Source organism: Acinonyx jubatus, chromosome A2 (assembly GCF_027475565.1).
Source record: "Acinonyx jubatus isolate Ajub_Pintada_27869175 chromosome A2, VMU_Ajub_asm_v1.0, whole genome shotgun sequence".
Classification (NCBI taxonomy): Eukaryota; Metazoa; Chordata; class Mammalia; order Carnivora; family Felidae; genus Acinonyx; species Acinonyx jubatus.
In genome coordinates this window covers 114,342,358-114,359,864 of record NC_069383.1, presented here as the reverse complement: position 1 = coordinate 114,359,864, position 17,507 = coordinate 114,342,358, and the positions used below count along the sequence as shown (strand labels likewise).

Genomic DNA, 17,507 nt, shown 5'->3' with positions numbered 1-17,507 from the left:
GGCAAGGGCAGAGCAGGTCAAGCTTGGAGGGGCGGGGAGGTCCATCCTGGGGACATCTGGGGAGCTTGCCAATCAAGTTGGGGTAAGGGGACTGGCCTCACTCCCATTCCTTTCTCCTTAAAGCCCCACCCCAGGAGTCCAGGGTCAGAAGATGGCTCAGCCTGTCACTGGCCCTAGCCTGAAGGGAACTTAGAGACCTGTCTGAGTTCTTATAGTGAATAAGGGAGAGAAGGGATTTGAACTGAATCAGGCAAGAGCAGGGAGGTCCAGACTACCTAAGCTGATGTAAGCAAAACAGAACCTTAACAAACATGCTTGGGCATGAGTGCAGGTGGTGAAAAACTCACCAATTCCAGTCTGGTGGGACCTTTGGACCTACCAGGTTCTCAGTTCCAAATCCAGTGTCAAAACCTCTCGAATGTGTCCTTAGACTAGGCAGTCAGGAGGAGGGCACAGGGGTCTCCCATCCCGATTTTAAGAAACAGAAGAATGTAGGGGCTAAAGGCACTGGAAGAAATAGAGCTCAGCTTGAATCTCAGGCCCCTGATTCCTAGCTGTGTGTGCTCGGGCAATCTATTTCACCTCTCTGTGCCTCAGTCTCCTCATCTGTTAAATGGATACAATAACAGTACCTTACAGGGTTGTCATAAAGACTGAGGAGAATAATCTATGCAGAATATGTAGCATATGCCTAGCCACCATGTACCATATACTATGTAGACAATCCATGATATCAGTTATCTTTTGAGTGAGTCGTCCAATCCAACAGTAAACACTTATTAAGCACCTAGTGTATACCTGACTCCATTCTGAACATGGAAGACAGATTAAAGTGTAAGACCTAGGCAATATATATTAAGCATGTTGTATGTCCTCTGAGTAGGCAGGTTGATTGTATCCATTTTCCAGACAAGAAAATGCATGGTTCAGAGAGGATGAGAAATTGATCCAACGTCACACAGCTTATAGGTGCTGCAGGTGTTTCAAATTCCTTTTTCCTAATTCCAAGTACAGTGGTGTTTCTAGTGGATTATGGCTGCCTTTGCTAACCCTGAAGAATCTCAGATCCATTGAGGGAAATGAAACTATGAAATACAAGGGTTATTGAACTTGAAAACTGGTCTTTCACAACAGTGGACAAAGAAGTGTAATCTCAGACAATGACATCAGTCTTTTGATTATCAATTTGGCAAAAAAAAAAAAAACCCACGTACTTTTTAATGATTATACTCAGTGCTGGCACCTTTGTGGGGAAGGTGCGCTCTGAAATGCTGGACAAAGTTCGGTTTCTGGAAGGTAATTGAGCAATATGGATCACAAGCCATTGAGAAATTTATCCCTTTTTAGTCATTAATTCTACTTCTACAAAATTTTCCCAAGAGTGGTATAATAATTTTCTGGACAAAGTTTTATATATAGGGGTATCCAATGTTGTATTAGTGACATTCATATAAAATGCATAAAAGTTAGTGAAATTCACATAAATGGATAACAGTAGGGGAAACTTTAAAAAGGATGGTAGAGCCTTCTGAGGGACTATTTTGCATAATTAAATATCACATTTTTAAGAGACAATAAAACAATTTTTAGTAAACAAATAAAGTTGTATGTACTGTGTTTTTGAATTTTAAACATGTTAAATGAAGATGCAAGTACATAATTTGAGCATCACTTTGTAAGAAAATGTGATCATATATGCAAAGCAAATTCTCAAAAAGGAACATTAAAATGTTCACCCCCATGCTTTTATGTACTAGGCATTTATTGAGTGTCTCTTATATACCATGGGCCGTTCTAGGCACTGGGAAAACAGAACTGAACAAGACAAGCCCTCTCCTTCATGTAACTTAAATTCTAGGAGCTGTTAAAGGGAACTTTGTGTGTGTGTGTGTGTGTGTGTGTGTGTGTGTGTGTGTGTGTGTGTGTAAAATTTTCCTGACACCATATTGTACTTGAACAATTTAGACAAAAGTCAAAAAATAAAGGAGAGGTTGAGGGAAGGAAACTCCAGGTGCTGAGCTGGTTCGTTCATACTCCAAGGAGAGGCTTCAGAAAAGTGGGCAAACACAGCCAGTTAGGAATCCAGGAAGGCTTCCTGGAGGAAGATGAACTGGAAGTAAGCCCAGGGCCACAGGAGATACTGATGTAGGTGAAGTGGGGGGAGGGGAAGAATGGGCGCGCTGGAGTGGGGGTGACGACCTCGTTGCCAACTCTTCTCCCAGGTGGTTTACTTCTCCGCCACCTATCCATACATCATGTTGATCATCCTGTTCTTCCGTGGAGTTACGCTGCCCGGGGCCAAGGAGGGCATCCTCTTCTACATCACGCCCAACTTCCGCAAGCTGTCCGACTCTGAGGTGAGTGCCTTCCCCGGGGCCCCGCCCCTCTGGCCGGGTGAAGGGCCCACCTGAGTCCTGAGCCACCGTTTACCAGCTTTAGGAAAAGTTCCTGTACCTCTCTATCCCTCATGGAAACCAATATGGTTGCCAGGTAGAGCTGGTTACCACGTGTAAAAGGCCATGGGGCACTGTGGCAATGATTATAATTTTGACTAGTTCTTGATCATCCACCTATAGGTGTGGCTGGATGCGGCAACCCAGATCTTCTTCTCCTATGGACTGGGCCTGGGATCCCTGATCGCTCTCGGGAGTTATAACTCGTTCCACAACAATGTCTACAGGTGCGGGAGCCCAAGAGCCCCTTCCTTCCCGGCCACGCCTCTCTAAGGTCAAGCCTGCACGTGACCACGCCCCCGTACAGACCACGCCCCCTGGCCTTTCTCTACTTTCAGCTCCACTCCTCTCTAAGCCGATTCCTTTGTGGCCACTCCTTCCTCTTCCACCCCTTCCCTGGGATGGGGTGGGGGCACCTGCCCTGTGGCCCTTCTCCCAGGCATCCTTTTCTGCCCCTGCCCCTCATCCCTCACCTCTCCTAACCACTGCTCCTAGTTCGCCTCCTGACCAGCCCCACCCTCACTGACTCCGCCCTTTCCTCTCTGCAGGGACTCCATCATTGTCTGCTGTATCAATTCGTGCACCAGCATGTTCGCAGGATTTGTCATCTTTTCCATCGTGGGCTTCATGGCCCATGTCACCAAGAGGTCCATTGCTGATGTGGCGGCCTCAGGTTCGGGCCGCACATTGGAGGGCACGGGCTCCTGGGGTGGGAGGGGATAACGCGGCATCTGTAGCCATCGTCAACATCACCAGCCGCAGCCTGGGGACAAGCCTGCGGGCAGAGGGAAGAGCCAGTACACAGGCCTGGAGACAGGGATGAGTGTGGTGTGTGGGCTCCCTGGCATTGAGCATCACTATGTGCCAGGCAGGGCACGGAGCATTTTAGTTGGAAAGCATCTCTGAAACTTTCCAACACGATGGAGCGGACGCTTTTGTTATCCCATTTACTAGGTGAGGAAACAGGCTCATGGACCACGTTCTCCAAGCTAGAAAAGTGATGGAATTGGAATTGAGCATCGACCTAGCCGATCAAGAAGCCTGGGCTCTTAATCCCGTGACCATACTGGCTCTTCCAAGCACAATGCTGCCTTTTGCAGGGAGGAGAGAGACGCTTTCTTGCCCCCTGGGATATAAACCTTGTTCCAACTCAGACATGCTCACCACCCTGACACAAAGTGCCTGAATCTTTGCTTTTGTCCCACTGCCAAACACGTCCTCACAAAGCAGGCTGTACCCACTCTGTTCACCACACAGTCATCAGTGCTGCAGGGTCCCAGGAGAACCCCAGGCAACCCTCACCTCCCTACTCACCCAAGAAAGCAGTGAGATGAGGGCCCCACTGTGTACACAGCAGAGGCCCTGAGGCTCAGGGAGGCATCTTCTCCATCATGGAGAACTGGGCCGGTCATGTGGAAAGGAACTTTCTCCACTGATGTCATCTTCCCTCCAACGGCCAGCTCATTTCTCTGGGACTCCCCAGCCGCCACCCCCCTTTCCTGAACCAAACCCAGGGAGGATACAGTTTCTTTCCTTCTCCTTCTAAGGTTTCCCCTGATCTCTTGACTACCCCCTACCCAGATGCTCAAACGCAATATTGATCTCTTTAAGCCTTCTCCTTCCCTATGCTCCCCAAAGGTACCACCGTCCAGGAGCCAGGACAGCCCCAGCATCATTCTGGACCCTTCCTTCACCTTCACTCCACAAACCAGCCAATACCAGGACCTGCCCTTTCCACCTCCTCACTATCTCTCCATTGGGTCATCTCTCTGCACCTGCACTGTCCCCACTGCTGGTCAAGCCACCAAAGTCCCTCATTTCATCTCACTGGCACCCTGGTCTCCAGACATAACCCTACCCCCTCCCCTGCCCACACGCACTCTGTATCCTCATCTAGGAAAAGGGGGGCTGACGACACTCACCCAAAAGGTTACTCTGAAGATGAAATGCAATAAAACTTAGAAAGTGGGTAGTGTGCTGGGTATGCTGTAGGGGCTCAGTACCTTTTTTTGTTTTCTTTTTTACCCTTCGCTCCACAGGCCCTGGCTTGGCATTCCTGGCATACCCGGAGGCAGTGACCCAGCTGCCCATCTCTCCCCTCTGGGCCATCCTCTTCTTCTCAATGCTGCTGATGCTGGGCATTGACAGCCAGGTGACGATGGCCTCCCTGGCACTTTGAAGAGCCCCCAGCCAGCTTTGTGGGTCTGGGAATAAGCAGGGAGAGGAGGCCATTGTCTCAGGCCCCCAGGAAGATGGTCAAGAGTTTCAGACCCCTAGCCTGTTCCACCACATGAGACTTCAGGGATCAGCTCATCCACTTTCCCCATTTTCCAGATGGGGAAACTGATGTCCAGAGGGAAAGGACCCCGGCGAGTTCCCTGGACTGATGTCCAGAGGGAAGGGTCACAAAGAGAGGCAGAGGCAGAATCAGGCCTGGATCCTGGGGCCCTCCTAGCCCTGCTATCCCGACATTGCCGGACCCCTTGGGTCTTGCCCCAGAGAGTCAGGCTTTGGGTGGGTTGGGGCTGGGGTCCGCTGCATGTGGCTGACCTTTGACCCCCTTGAAGTTCTGCACCGTGGAGGGCTTTATCACGGCCCTGGTGGACGAGTATCCCAGACTTCTCCGCAACCGCAGGGAGCTCTTCATTGCTGCCGTCTGCATCGTGTCCTACCTGATTGGCCTCTCTAACATCACCCAGGTGAGCTCACTGGGCATGTGGCTCACCTCTGGTGCAGCCACTTCCAGGTCCTCTCCACCCCAGCCTTGTACTGTGTCACCCTTCGTCTTTTCGTTGAGTACCATCTCTGTTCCAAGCCCTGTACACACAGCAGTGGGTCAGACAGGGTCCCCGCCCTTAGGGTGGGATGGTGGGAAACACACACACTGAGTTAGAAATGATAAGACACACCTAGAGAATACAGCCCCTACCCCAGCCAGGGGCACCCAGGACTGCTTCCTGGAGGAAGGGATACAGGGACTGTGTTTTTAAAAACTCATAAAAATTAACTGGAGAGTCGAGCTGGAGTTGAGCCTTTGACATCAATACTGTCTCTTCTTCTTGTTCCCACTTTGCTTTTTTCTATCGATATTAATGAGCACTCCTGTCTGCATTCAAGGCCCTCCTGGTCTAGTCAGAAGGCATACATATAGCTGATGAATTGTACAATAAATATAAATGACCCTAAAGCCATGAGCTCAGCCCTGTGGGTCTGCTTTATGATCGGCAAAACTACCCCTGGATTCAAATATAGCTCATTCCCAGAATATTGTTCATTTATTCCTTTATTCCTCCATAGTTGTTAAACACTCACCATGGGCCTAGCATGACACTGGAGATTCAACAGTTAACGTGACAGACACAGTATCTGCTCTCTTGCGGCTTACACTTGGGTGGGCAAGACTGACATACAAATTAGATCATTTCAGAGAGTGTTCAGTGCCCCCCCCCCCAAAAAGGGCAGTGGGACAGGGAATGACCAGTGAGAGTGGGAAGGATGCTACCTCAGACAGAGTAGTCAGGAGAGGGCCCTTTGGGGAAGTGGCAGTTGAACTGAAACTCAAATGATAAGGAAGAGACAGCCAGGGGAAGATCGAGCTGGGGGAATAAAGCATAGCAGGAGCTAAGGTCCTGAGGTGGGCATGGGCTTGGTAAATTTGAGGAGCAGAGGGAGTGAGGGGACAGAGGTTGGGGGTGCAGAACCACATCATGCAGGACCTTGCTGGCCAAAGCCATTTGTACTTTGTATTGTACTGCATTGCATTGCAATATATTGTATTGTATTGTATTTTAATCTCTCAACTTTTGATGTGTTATATTTATGTCTTGTGTAATCCATGGAAGGTTTTAAGCAGGGAAGAGGCACAACTGATTTAACTTTGTGGAGAGCTGGCTCTAATGACCAGCTCCTCTCTCAGTCCTCCAGCATTCCCAGGAATGGGATGTTTTTCTTCCCCAGACATTTTCTTCCCAATTCCCAGGGAGGCAAGTGATCACCTCCTCTCATAGTCACTAGGCCCTCGATGCTTCTTTCAATCTTCCCTTAAGCCTTCTCCTTGCAGCATCGTCTAACACTTACCTGGCCAGACTGCAAAGGCCGTGTGGTCTGTGAACTGCGTGTCCTGGGCACTGGCCGGAAGTGGACCCCCTCTTACTGCTTTTCCTCTTTTAGGGAGGCATTTATGTCTTCAAACTGTTTGATTACTACTCTGCCAGCGGCATGAGCCTACTCTTCCTTGTGTTCTTCGAATGTGTCTCCATTTCCTGGTTTTATGGTGAGTGTCAACTCTCCTTCCTCCTGCCCTCCCTCATTCATTCATTCAGTCAGTCATTCATTCCTTTCTTCAGTTATCATTCAACAAAGACAACTTGAACACCAAGCCCTTTCTATACATTAGTTTACAACTGACCCTTGAACAACCCGGGTTGGAACGGCACAGTCTGCCTATTCTGCATGTAAATATAGTGCAGTGTTTTTTCTGATACTTTTTTCAGTATAGTACGGTGCTATAAATGTATTTTCTCTTCCTTCAGATTTTCTTAATCACATTTGTTTTCTCTAGCTTACTTCATTGTAAAAACATGGTACATAATGCATAGAACATACCAAATGTGTATTAGTCAACTGTTATTGGTAAGGCTTCTACTCAGCAGTAAGTTATTGGTGGTTACGTTTGTGGAGAGTCAGAAGTTATATGCAGATTTTTGGCTGCATGTTGGGGGATCAGCGCCCCTGGCTGCTACATTGCTCAAAGGTCAACTGTCGTTAGTCCTTACAACAATCTGATGAAGTTAGCACAGGAGATTTATGCTTAGAAGATGGTATAAAGGCGGGTTAAATACATTCGTTGGAAATGGGAGCCAAAGTTTCTTCATAAATTTTGGGATAAGAGTGTTTGAGATTTTATCTAGAAAAGTAAAACCAGGGGTTCCTGGGTGGTTCGGTTTGTCAGGCGTCTGATTCTTGATCTCAGCTCAGGTCTTGATATCAGGGTCGTGAATTCAAAGCCCCACGTTGGGCTCCACAATGGGCATGAAGCCTACTTAAAACAAACAAACTACAAAAAAAAGTTCTGAAGTTAAATATGTAACAAAAATGGGGCTATAATTAAAGGTATGCACTACCTTAGAACAAAGAATGTAGTAAACAGTGATTTTATGTGTGTGTGTGTGTGTTTTTTTATGGCCTAAGTTTCCAGACCCCGCTACATGATAGTCCAAAGTAATCCTCCCCTGCACTTTGATTATCACAGCAAGACGATTATGAACCGTTTTCCTGGGTCCCTCTTAGTCCTTGATAGCCACTGTTCCTTCTTCACCTCCTCCTCCTCCTTGTCATCTCCCGCCTCACTCCCAACTGGCCTAACGCTGTCAGATCCTCACTGGTCAGTGGCTCTGCTTAGAATTCGGGCAATGCCCAACGTCAGTCTTGGGAACTTCATGACACCTGTGATTTTCTGCCAGCTTTGAGGTTCTTCTTTGCAGTCTGTCCCCGGTTGCTTATAGCATCAGATCATCAGGGGAAAACGCCCTGTCCAGCAGAGGCTTGAAGGAATGTCTAGGCTAGCTGTTGGGTGGGAGGGACATTGAGAGAGGCGGGGACATCTTTATGAGCATATCCTTTTGTTGGTGGGTATTTTCATGTGAAGGTGCCTGGCTTTCCCATACAACCCACACGCTGGGGGGTTTGGTTATTGAATGCTTGGATCGCGAGGACCCCAGGGAGCATTAGCCCCCTGTTACAGACAAAGAAGCGGAAGCTCTGAGAGGTCAGGTGACTTCCCCATGGTCATACTGCAAGAAAGTGGCAGATTGGGGCTTCGAGCTCATTCATCCCTGCTGCTCTTGCTCCAAATGTCACAGGTGTCAACCGATTCTATGACAACATCCAAGAGATGGTTGGCTCCAGGCCCTGCATCTGGTGGAAACTCTGCTGGTCCTTCTTCACCCCAATCATTGTAGCGGTAAGGACAAGGCTTGACCAGCCCTGTTAGCGTGAGGCCAGACCAGGCCCTGGGGCCACTCAGGTCCAGAGAGAAACTTCTGGAAGCAAAGGCGCCCATTCCGTAATAATACTACTGCCTCCCGTTTGCTGAGCGTCTGCTTTGTGCCCTGCATGGTACTGTGGTACGTTACACCATCCTCACAAACCTCGGCAAAATAGGCATTCTTGTCCCTGCTTTACCGCTGAGGGACCCAGGCTCAGCCTGCCAGCGTCACCCAGCTAGTTGGTATTGCGTTCAAACCAGGCGGGCCCGATTCTGAAGCTCAAACCACGGGAGGCCTCTTATTCTCAGCATCCTTCATTGCCTTAGGCAGGAGGAAGCTGAGGCATGAGCAGGCCTAGGAGGGCTGCCCCAGTCCTTGGGGTGGGGGCTAGGCCACTCTGTATGTTGTGTCCTGCACAAAGACACTCGGCTGATGGCTGACCAGAGGCTGATTTCCAGTCCTCATTCTGCTTGCCAAGCTGCTTATCTTGGAGGAAGGGTCCTCCCAGAGAGGGCACCAACTTCAAACTGGTCCTCCTGGAAGGACTGCCATTTTCTGCTGGTTCTCACAGAGAGGGAACCTTTGGCTATTGGTCCTACCCGAAGTGGGTGCCTTTTTATACTCTATACAAAGATGTCTTATGTACCAGCAGTGGCCTTGGGTGCAGGATTCTCAAGATACTGGGCCCTTATGAGGGTCAACCTCATGGCGAAGGAGGTGGTCAATGGACCTATCAGCTTCAGGGTCTAGAAAGAGGCCTTGATTGTCCAATCTGGGTGACTGACTGCGCCATCCCCTCTCCTCCACCCTCCCCAGGGCGTGTTCATTTTCAGCGCTGTGCAGATGACTCCTCTCACCATGGGGAACTACGTTTTCCCCAAGTGGGGCCAGGGCGTGGGCTGGCTCATGGCTCTGTCTTCCATGGTCCTCATCCCTGGTTACATGGCCTACATGTTCCTCACCTTAAAGGGCTCTCTGAAGCAGGTAAGCCCCTTCTGCACCCTTTAGATTGCTAGTCCCCTTACCCTGCTGTGCTGGGCACAGCCCCCTACCCTTGCGGAGCTCACAGTCTAGTTAGGATACAGATAGGCCAATATCCAATGACAATAGGGTGTTAGAAGTACCATGATTTGGGAAAATCAAGGAGGTGGGTTAGCCCTGCCTGGGCTGGGGAGGGTTAAGAAAGGCTTCTTGAAAGAGGAGATAGCTAAGAAGGTGCCTAAGGATGAGCCAGCGGTAAAAGTAGAAGCACAGAAAGAATGTTTCTAGAAGGGGATGGAAAGGAAGCATTTGCAAAGGCCTAGGGGTATAAACTGCATATGGTGAACTGAAGGCAGAGCACTGTGACTGAATGGTAGAGAGGGGTGCAGAGGGGATGATAAGAGATGAGGTTGGGCATGTAAGAAGGTCAGGCTCATGAAGGGCTTTGAAAATTAGGACAAGAACTTTGGATTTTATCCTGAGGGCAGAGGGGAGCCTCAAAGGTTTGAAACAGGTGAAGGGTAGGGTCGGATGTATTGAGGGCTTACTCCAGACCTCTTTTGTGGGCTTGATAAAGACAAAACATGGTCTTACCCTCGAGGAAAGATGATGTAAAGCATGCTGCCCTCAGCAGGGGCCTACTAGCACATTCTAGGCCCATACAAGCTCTTTGTTAAATTATATGGACTTCTCAAGTGAAACAAGGCCATGTTGCAAGTACCCAAGTGCTAGAGACATTGATGGAGTAACTGCATGCTGAGATTTCACTGAGGAGAGGTGGATAATCAGAATGTGGAGGGCCTGGGATCAGTGGTTCTCAACCTTATTTCTACCAAGATGGACCTTCCAGACCAATCAGAGCCAGAAGAGGGAGCTCTATGGTCTGCGGCCTAAGGAGGACAAGGTGGAGGTTTGTGTGTAGCCCCTGGGCCAGGCTCCTCCTTTCACAGATGGAGAAACTGAGATCAGGTGGGATAAAATACTTCCCCACCCCTTGCAGTAAGTCATTAAGTCATTAGAGGAGCTGAGGCTTACAGCCCCTTCTTCCAACTCCAGGCCCAATGCTTTCATTTTCCATAATCCTCTGCTGAGTGCCCAAAGGCGGCCAGGTCTTGGAGTGGCAGAGAGGCAAAGGCAGTGCATTTGAGGAGGGGAGCTCAGCCTGTGTGCAAAGGCCCAGAGGTGGGCATCTCTGAAGACAGTGCATTATCTGAAGGGACAGGACTTCGGGGAATATGTGTAGAGAAGGTAGTGGGACATCCATTCAGGAAATACGTATTGAACACCTACTATGTGACAGTATTATCAGTGCTAGAGACACATTTTGCCATGAGAAAAATAGGCAAAAATCCCACCCTCCTGGGGCTTACATTCTAGTAGAGGAAGACCAGCAATTAACAAAATAAAAATGTGTTAGATAAGGATGAGTACTGTGGAGAAAAATAAAGTAGAAAGGGGTTTTAGGGAGTGCTGAGCAAGGCCTTGCTGAGAAGGTAACACTGAGCCAAGACCTAAGGAGGTAGAGATTGAGCTGTCTAATTATCTGAGAGGAAGGATGTACCAGACAGGGCGAGTGCAAAGGCCCTGAGGCAGGTGTATGTTTGGCGTGCCTGAGGAGCAGTGAGGAGGCCAGTGTGGCTGGAGTGGAGTAAGTGGTGGGGAGGGCAGGAGCGGCAGGGAGAGGGCCAGCCGGGAGCTATTACAATAACCCAAATGTGACAGATGCCACTCGGCCCGGGTAGAAACATGGGAGACTATGGAGGATGTGGGGGTGAGGCTGGAGTCTGGGGGCACTCTGAAGGCAGAACAGGCAGGCAGGACAGACCTGAAAGGGGGGTGGGGGAAGGGAGCAGCCGGTCTTCCTCCCCCCACAGCCCAAATTCTCCCCGGCGCCTGCAGCGCATCCAGGTCATGATCCAGCCCAGCGAAGACATCGTCCGCCCCGAGAACGGCCCGGAGCAGCCCCAGGCCAGCGGCTCAGCCAGCAAAGAGGCCTACATCTAGGGGCGTCTGGCGGCTCCCCGACCCGACACTCTCACCCCCCGACCTGGCTGAACGTGACCACCGCTTGCTGTCTGAAGATACCGTCTGTCTCAACCTACCTCGAGTGACGGCGAGTCCAGACATCATCACCATGCAGAGAGAGGGGAGGTGGGGGACAGTCACACCCCCGGTGGGCCCCGCCAGGGGCAGAGATACCCCACGGCTCCAGCACCTGTAGGCTGGTGACCTTTTTAATCGGCCCCATAAGCATCAAGCAATCAGCCTTTGTGACTGTGGTAAATCCTTTTCATCCTGCCCGAGAGTGTGGTGTGGTGTGGCCACACACCTTGAGGCTCTTAGTCATGTTCCTGACTGTTCTCTTACTGCCGAAACCCACGACTCTTATCTCGGACTTCGCAGGAGTTCGGTTCCGTCAGAACGCTGCTCTGTACACACGAAAAGGGCATTTCGTATAATGGGGATTTCCAGGGAGAGCTCACTCGTACGAAGCAGGGAGCCTGCGGAGCTCTTACTTTCATTTTTTTGTTTATCCTTCCCGAGGCAGCTGGACAAAACAACCCCCCCCCCCCCCACCCGAGGACCTCCATCCTTGTTCCCTGAGCTGCATCTCCAGCAATCTGTGGAGCGTCCTTCCCTGCCCCCTTCCCGCCAGGCCATTCTGATTGCACCTGGCCCGACAGCCATCATTCCAGACGGCCCAGCTCTCCCTCGCTCCCTCCTTGGAAAACTGCCACAAGCACAATTGATTTTTTTATTGCCATTCTGGGGGCCTGAGGTCCCTCTGGGGAAATTCCCGAATCAGGAGCCCCAGTTTCTCTGAGGCTGCCCCATTTTATGGAATGCAGATCAGGTGCGGAGGAAATCAAGGCGAAGGTTCGTCTGTCCTTGAGTCAAAATGGATGCGGTTCTCTTTCTGGCTCCCCTTTCTGCTGTGTCCTCACTGCCGCCCCTAGTCAAAATGCTGCCTTCTTCATTCATATTCCTCAGCGGGAATCCCCTCACTGCCAGGAAAATCTCCCCAGCCCACTAACTGAGGAGCTAGTGTTAACCCAGACCACCCCCACCCCCCCCAAAGTGCTTCCAAGATTAAACTACTTCCTCGAGAAGTACTATTTGTTTCTTTCCGGAACTGGGCTCCGTGGTGGTGGTGGTGGTGGTGCTGGTGCTGGTGGACAGCAAATCTGGCAAAGACACTTTCTTGCAAGTTCCGGTGACTCAGCGTTTCTCATTTGCCAGGAAGATGGGTTCCCATGTAGCAAACTGTGTTGTGCCCCGTAGCTCCTTAGCTAGTTAGCTCACAAATCGTGTTTTACGACTAATCCTTAATAATTATGGTGAATTAACTGTGACCGTGGGTTTTTTAATCTCTTGTCATTCTCATCCGACAGTGACCAGCATACCAATTCTCGCAATAAGGTATGACCCTCAGAATATTAAGCACATCCTTGTAGAGAAAACAAAAAGTACGTGTACACGTAGAAAGGCACACACCTATACGTTCATCCTCGCGCATGGTATATAGGGTCTTACTTGGTAACGTGTAGGGAATCTCAGACCTTTTCCTGAGGTCATCTGTAAAATAGTCTCATTGCTAAGGCATCCCACATGCCAACTGGTGAATCCATGATCAAGATGCTTACGTGTTGTTACATTGTAGGGTTTAGGATGAAAGGAACCCTTCACTGTGTCTCATGGTCCCACCTCCCCAGCCTGTGTGAATTCCTTTAGAATAAGGGCAGGAAGACTTCTGACATTCTCTTTGTCCTTCAATGTGAAACTAAGACCAAGTCTTTCCAAGATAAATGCAGTGTACTTAATGTTTGTAAGCAAATCTAATTGAGATGTTTGGCAAGAAATCCCCTAACTGATTTCCATCCAAACCTACTTATATAGCACAATATTCCGTGTCGTACAATTTCTGTGAGAACTGTGAATATGTGTACCTTTTTTTAGTATTTGCCCTGGGGGAGAAGATATTGTATTATCATATATGCTTTTTTTGCAATAAGGATTTATTCTCAGAACATCAAGTAAATCTATCTCTATATAAAAAAAATATATGTAATATATACATATTCAAACTATATACAGAGCCTGTTTTAAAAAAAATTACACTATTATTTAGAAAAATTATCTGTTCTATGGACCAAATGTAAAATATTTATAAATGAAGATGCATTTTAAATGTCTATAAATGGTGTCATAACTAGAGCACGGGCGTTATGTACGTTTCTAAGAATTTAGAGGAAAAATAATAAAGGTTCTATGATATACGATGGCAGACCTTCAGTTCTTTGGGTTGCGGATACAAGAGCCTTGTTCACTGGAACAGCAGCACATACACACAAAACTTTTTTTCCCCATCAGGGAGAGAGATGTGGGCTCAAAACTCCGGAAAGATACAGCTGGGCTTCCCAAAACCCTGGAATGAGTGAATAAAAAGTGACTCTGAGCTACATAAGGGAGGTTTTTTCACTCGTAAGCAGGGCTCTGAGAGGCCACAACTCTCTGTTAAACTGCAAGCTGCCTCCCACCCAGAAGGAAGACAGCAGGGCTCTAGGAAACAGCACCCCATCATATGCTTCCTTACTTGAGTCACTTCCTCATACGAGCCAACCGCTTGCCCTGAAAACGATGGCATGGAAGGGAAGGGAAAGATACGGCACCCCATTCTTTCCCTGATCAGAAAGCAGAAGTTGGGGGTATGGGCAGCATGTGAAAACCTCAGGAAGTGAAATCAAAATACCTCTGTTTTGTGTCAGTTTCTCCTGTTCTGGAAAGAATGAAATGCACGTGTGTGTACAAGTTCTGAAATACGTAGTCTGTAATTCACATGGAAGTTATGGGCTCTTCCACTGGCATTTGCGGAGTATAAAGATGAACAGTAGATCGTCTGCTGAAGATTTAGATTTTAAATTTTCCTTTACTTAGAAGGATATAAAGTAGCAAATTCTAAAACACCACGACTGGTCAAGAGAAAGACCACGGAAGGAAGGAAAAGCCTTATATTCTAGTACCTTTATTGGCTTTTTTCCAGCTCGTTGAACACAGGGGCCCTGCGTTTGCCTTCTTCCCTGGAACCTGCGGGTAAAGTACTGCCCTGGGGAAGGCCAGTGCCTCCACAGAGCTTCCAGCTCTGGATGTGTGATGGACAGCCTCATGCCACTGGTCAGCAGGGCCCAGGCCGAGGGACAGCAAGGATAAGCCAGCTCCCTCCAGCTCTTCCGTGAGCACTTCCAGCTCTCACAGCCTCTGACTCTGGAGGCCTTCAGAGAAGTGATGGCTCCCGCTCCACTCCTGCCTTCTAAATCTTGGCAAATGTTGCTTCTAACCAGTTCTTACTCTGAACCATACGTGGAAGGGGATTTGGGGAAACGTGGTTTTAGCTTAAGCAAGTAGAGCATATAATACGGCCTCCCTTAATTTTTCTCTCTCTCTCCCTCTCATACACACACACACACACACACACATCATAATCAGAATCATACAATGATGATTTTGCTAAGCCGTTTGAGAGTGGCCTGTGGACAGTTGGACCCTATTTGTCTTTAAACACGATCATGTCTCCTCTGAAAAAGGACATCCCCTTACATAATCACAATACGTTTATCAAGTTCGAGAAATTTCACACTGTTGCAATACGATTACCTCACCTACAGTCCATATCCAATTTCTGCAGTAGTGCCCTTTATGGCAATTCCTGTCTGATCCAGGATCACGTGTGGCATCTAATTGTTGTGTCTCTTGGCTAACGTTTGTGAGCGCCTACTACCTGCCAAGCCCACAGGACACCGCCAGCCTCCCCTCCCCATCCCCCAAACCTCCCCCTCCTCCCCCCACCCCGGTCTCTGAAGGAGGTAGGAGAAGGCCCCTCTGTCTGCTCTCCCAAAAAACAACAGCCAGGATTTTGTTCCGGGCATCACAAAAAAGAATGTGTCTCTCCCTCAGGAGAGCAGATGGAGGGTTCCATTAAGGAAGTCACTTCCCTCCCAGGGCTGCGTCCCAGCTGCTCTCATCATTTCTTTCTCTGGCTACTTCTCCTGCCCACTCTCCTTTCCATGCCCTTCCTGGCCCTGCATCCCTTAGCCCTAAGCATTTAAAGCACAAACAGAAGAAAAGAAAATCCAAAATGTGAACGTCACCGGTCAAATACGGCCACAGTGATTTTTTGCACTGCCCCTTCTGCCCCCACACAGGGGTGCTTCCTCCTCAGCTGCTCTGTCATCAGCTCAGAGGGAAGACAGAAACAGGTCAGAGGGCCCAGGACCGGGCAGAATCTTAAAGGTCACCCGGTTCTACTGACGTTTGGACTGCTTTTGGGGACTTGTTTCTCTGACTGCAGTGTGCATACAAATCACCTAGGAGACCCTGTCAAAATGCAGGTGCTGATTCCATAGGTCTGGGGTAAGGCCGGACTCTGCATTTCCAAGAAACTCTCAGGTATTGTTGATGGACCCCTCCCACCCTTTACGTAGCAAGTATCCAAAGAAAAGCCACACGGCCTCTTCTTAAATACTCAGAGCTTTTACAACCTCCTTAGGAAACTGACAGACACTCAAATTGTCTTAGGCATAAAAGAGAATTTGTTGACTCATAAAAATTTCCAGGGGCTCTTGCTTCAGGCACAGCTGGATCCAGGTGCTCAAAGGATGGCATCGGGAATCCATCTCTCCACCTGTCTGCTTTTCTCTGCCCAAGCTTTACCTTCCGACTGTTCCTGTTGCTAATGGGGGAGTGAGAAAAGGCTTCCAGAAGCTTCAGGCTAACATCCTACCAAATTGGCGACCACACTACGAAGTGAGATTCTCATCCCCAAAACTTCTGTCACAGTCCTGGGACTGAGTCCCATTGAGCCTAGATTGCAGGCCTGTCTCCTAATCGATCAGTGTGGCCGATGATGTGATGGAAGGGACTGACTGGTGGGCTTGGGTCACCCCGGCCACCTCTCGAGCTGGGGGATGGATGAGTTGTGCCCAAGCATGTGAACTGAGAATGGGGGAGGAGGGAAGTGGGTCCCTAATGGAAGAAGGTGGGAATAGATGCTGGGCAGACAAACATGACAAAGACCCCCCCCCCCACCCCAACCCCAGAGAAAGCCACTATCTCTTCAAATAACCCTCTGAGGTCCTTCCCTGACACGAGTCTCTGAACAGTCGTGCCCATTTGGTCCATTTCTAGTGCAAGTCCTTTGTGCTGTGGTGCGATAAGGAGGGCAGAGGAACTAGAGGTGTCTGGGACGAGGTGGGACGGTCCAGGGTGGGGCTACTGTTAGACAGACCCAGGGGTAGAAATCAGGAATGCTGCCTCCACTCAGCCCAGATCATCACCATCGCCCAGCCGGACCACCGCAACAGATTCCCAACTTGTCTCCTGCCCCTCGTCTCCTCGCCGTCACTCGCTCTACAAGTGCACTCTGTAGCCAGAGTGATCTCCAGAAATTATAAATCCTGTCATCTCCTTGCTTGAAACTCTCCAATAGCTTCTCCTACTGCATTTGGAAGGATGTTCCACCTCCCTGCTCTGACCTGTAATGCTGTGATCTGATGACCACTATCTACCTTTCCAGTTTCAGTGTGGACCATTCACCCCTTCATTCAGAGCATTTGGCCATCTCTGTCCCTTGAGCCCTGCAACTTTGTTTCTGCCACAGGACCTTGGCCCTTGCCATTCCCTGTGCTTGGAATATGCTCGGGGAGTTGTGGGGTCACCGAAGAGGCAGGCTGGAAGGACTGATTCATCCTGGAAGGACAAGGATGGCTCACTGAGGAAGGAGCCACTTAAGCTGGGAACCTAAGAATGACTTAGCCATGGAACTTTGGTCCAGCTATGGTCCCAAGCCTGCTCAAAGATGAGAGATGACAAAGACTTAGCGAGAGGGACAGAGGAGGCAGAGTAAACGAAGACCCAGGGCCTTGGAACACAGAGGCAGAAATCTTTCACGGTTCTGTATGGGGGGGAGGGGCTCTGCTCTGCTCGTCCTCTAAATATCTTTAAGTCTTCCTTCCTTCATTCAGGTCTCTGCTCAAATGTCACCTCCTCCCAGAAGCCTTCTCTGACCATGCTAGCTAAAACAACATCCTCC

At 49.3% G+C, this 17,507-nt stretch overlaps 1 protein-coding gene across 1 annotated transcript in view; it reads left to right on the top strand.

Annotated features, from left to right (window-relative positions):
- Nucleotides 1-13,701, top strand: part of SLC6A1 (solute carrier family 6 member 1) — a 43,119-nt gene extending 29,418 nt beyond the window's left edge. The window contains exons 8-16 of the mRNA XM_027042643.2: nt 2,223-2,357; nt 2,577-2,680; nt 3,002-3,126; nt 4,493-4,605; nt 5,021-5,152; nt 6,624-6,726; nt 8,315-8,415; nt 9,257-9,424; nt 11,321-13,701. Of these exons, the coding sequence (XP_026898444.2) occupies nt 2,223-2,357; nt 2,577-2,680; nt 3,002-3,126; nt 4,493-4,605; nt 5,021-5,152; nt 6,624-6,726; nt 8,315-8,415; nt 9,257-9,424; nt 11,321-11,425 (1,086 nt within the window). The 3' untranslated portion in view covers nt 11,426-13,701. The remainder of the gene's footprint in view (nt 1-2,222; nt 2,358-2,576; nt 2,681-3,001; nt 3,127-4,492; nt 4,606-5,020; nt 5,153-6,623; nt 6,727-8,314; nt 8,416-9,256; nt 9,425-11,320) is intronic.
- Nucleotides 13,702-17,507: the final 3,806 nt, after the last annotated feature.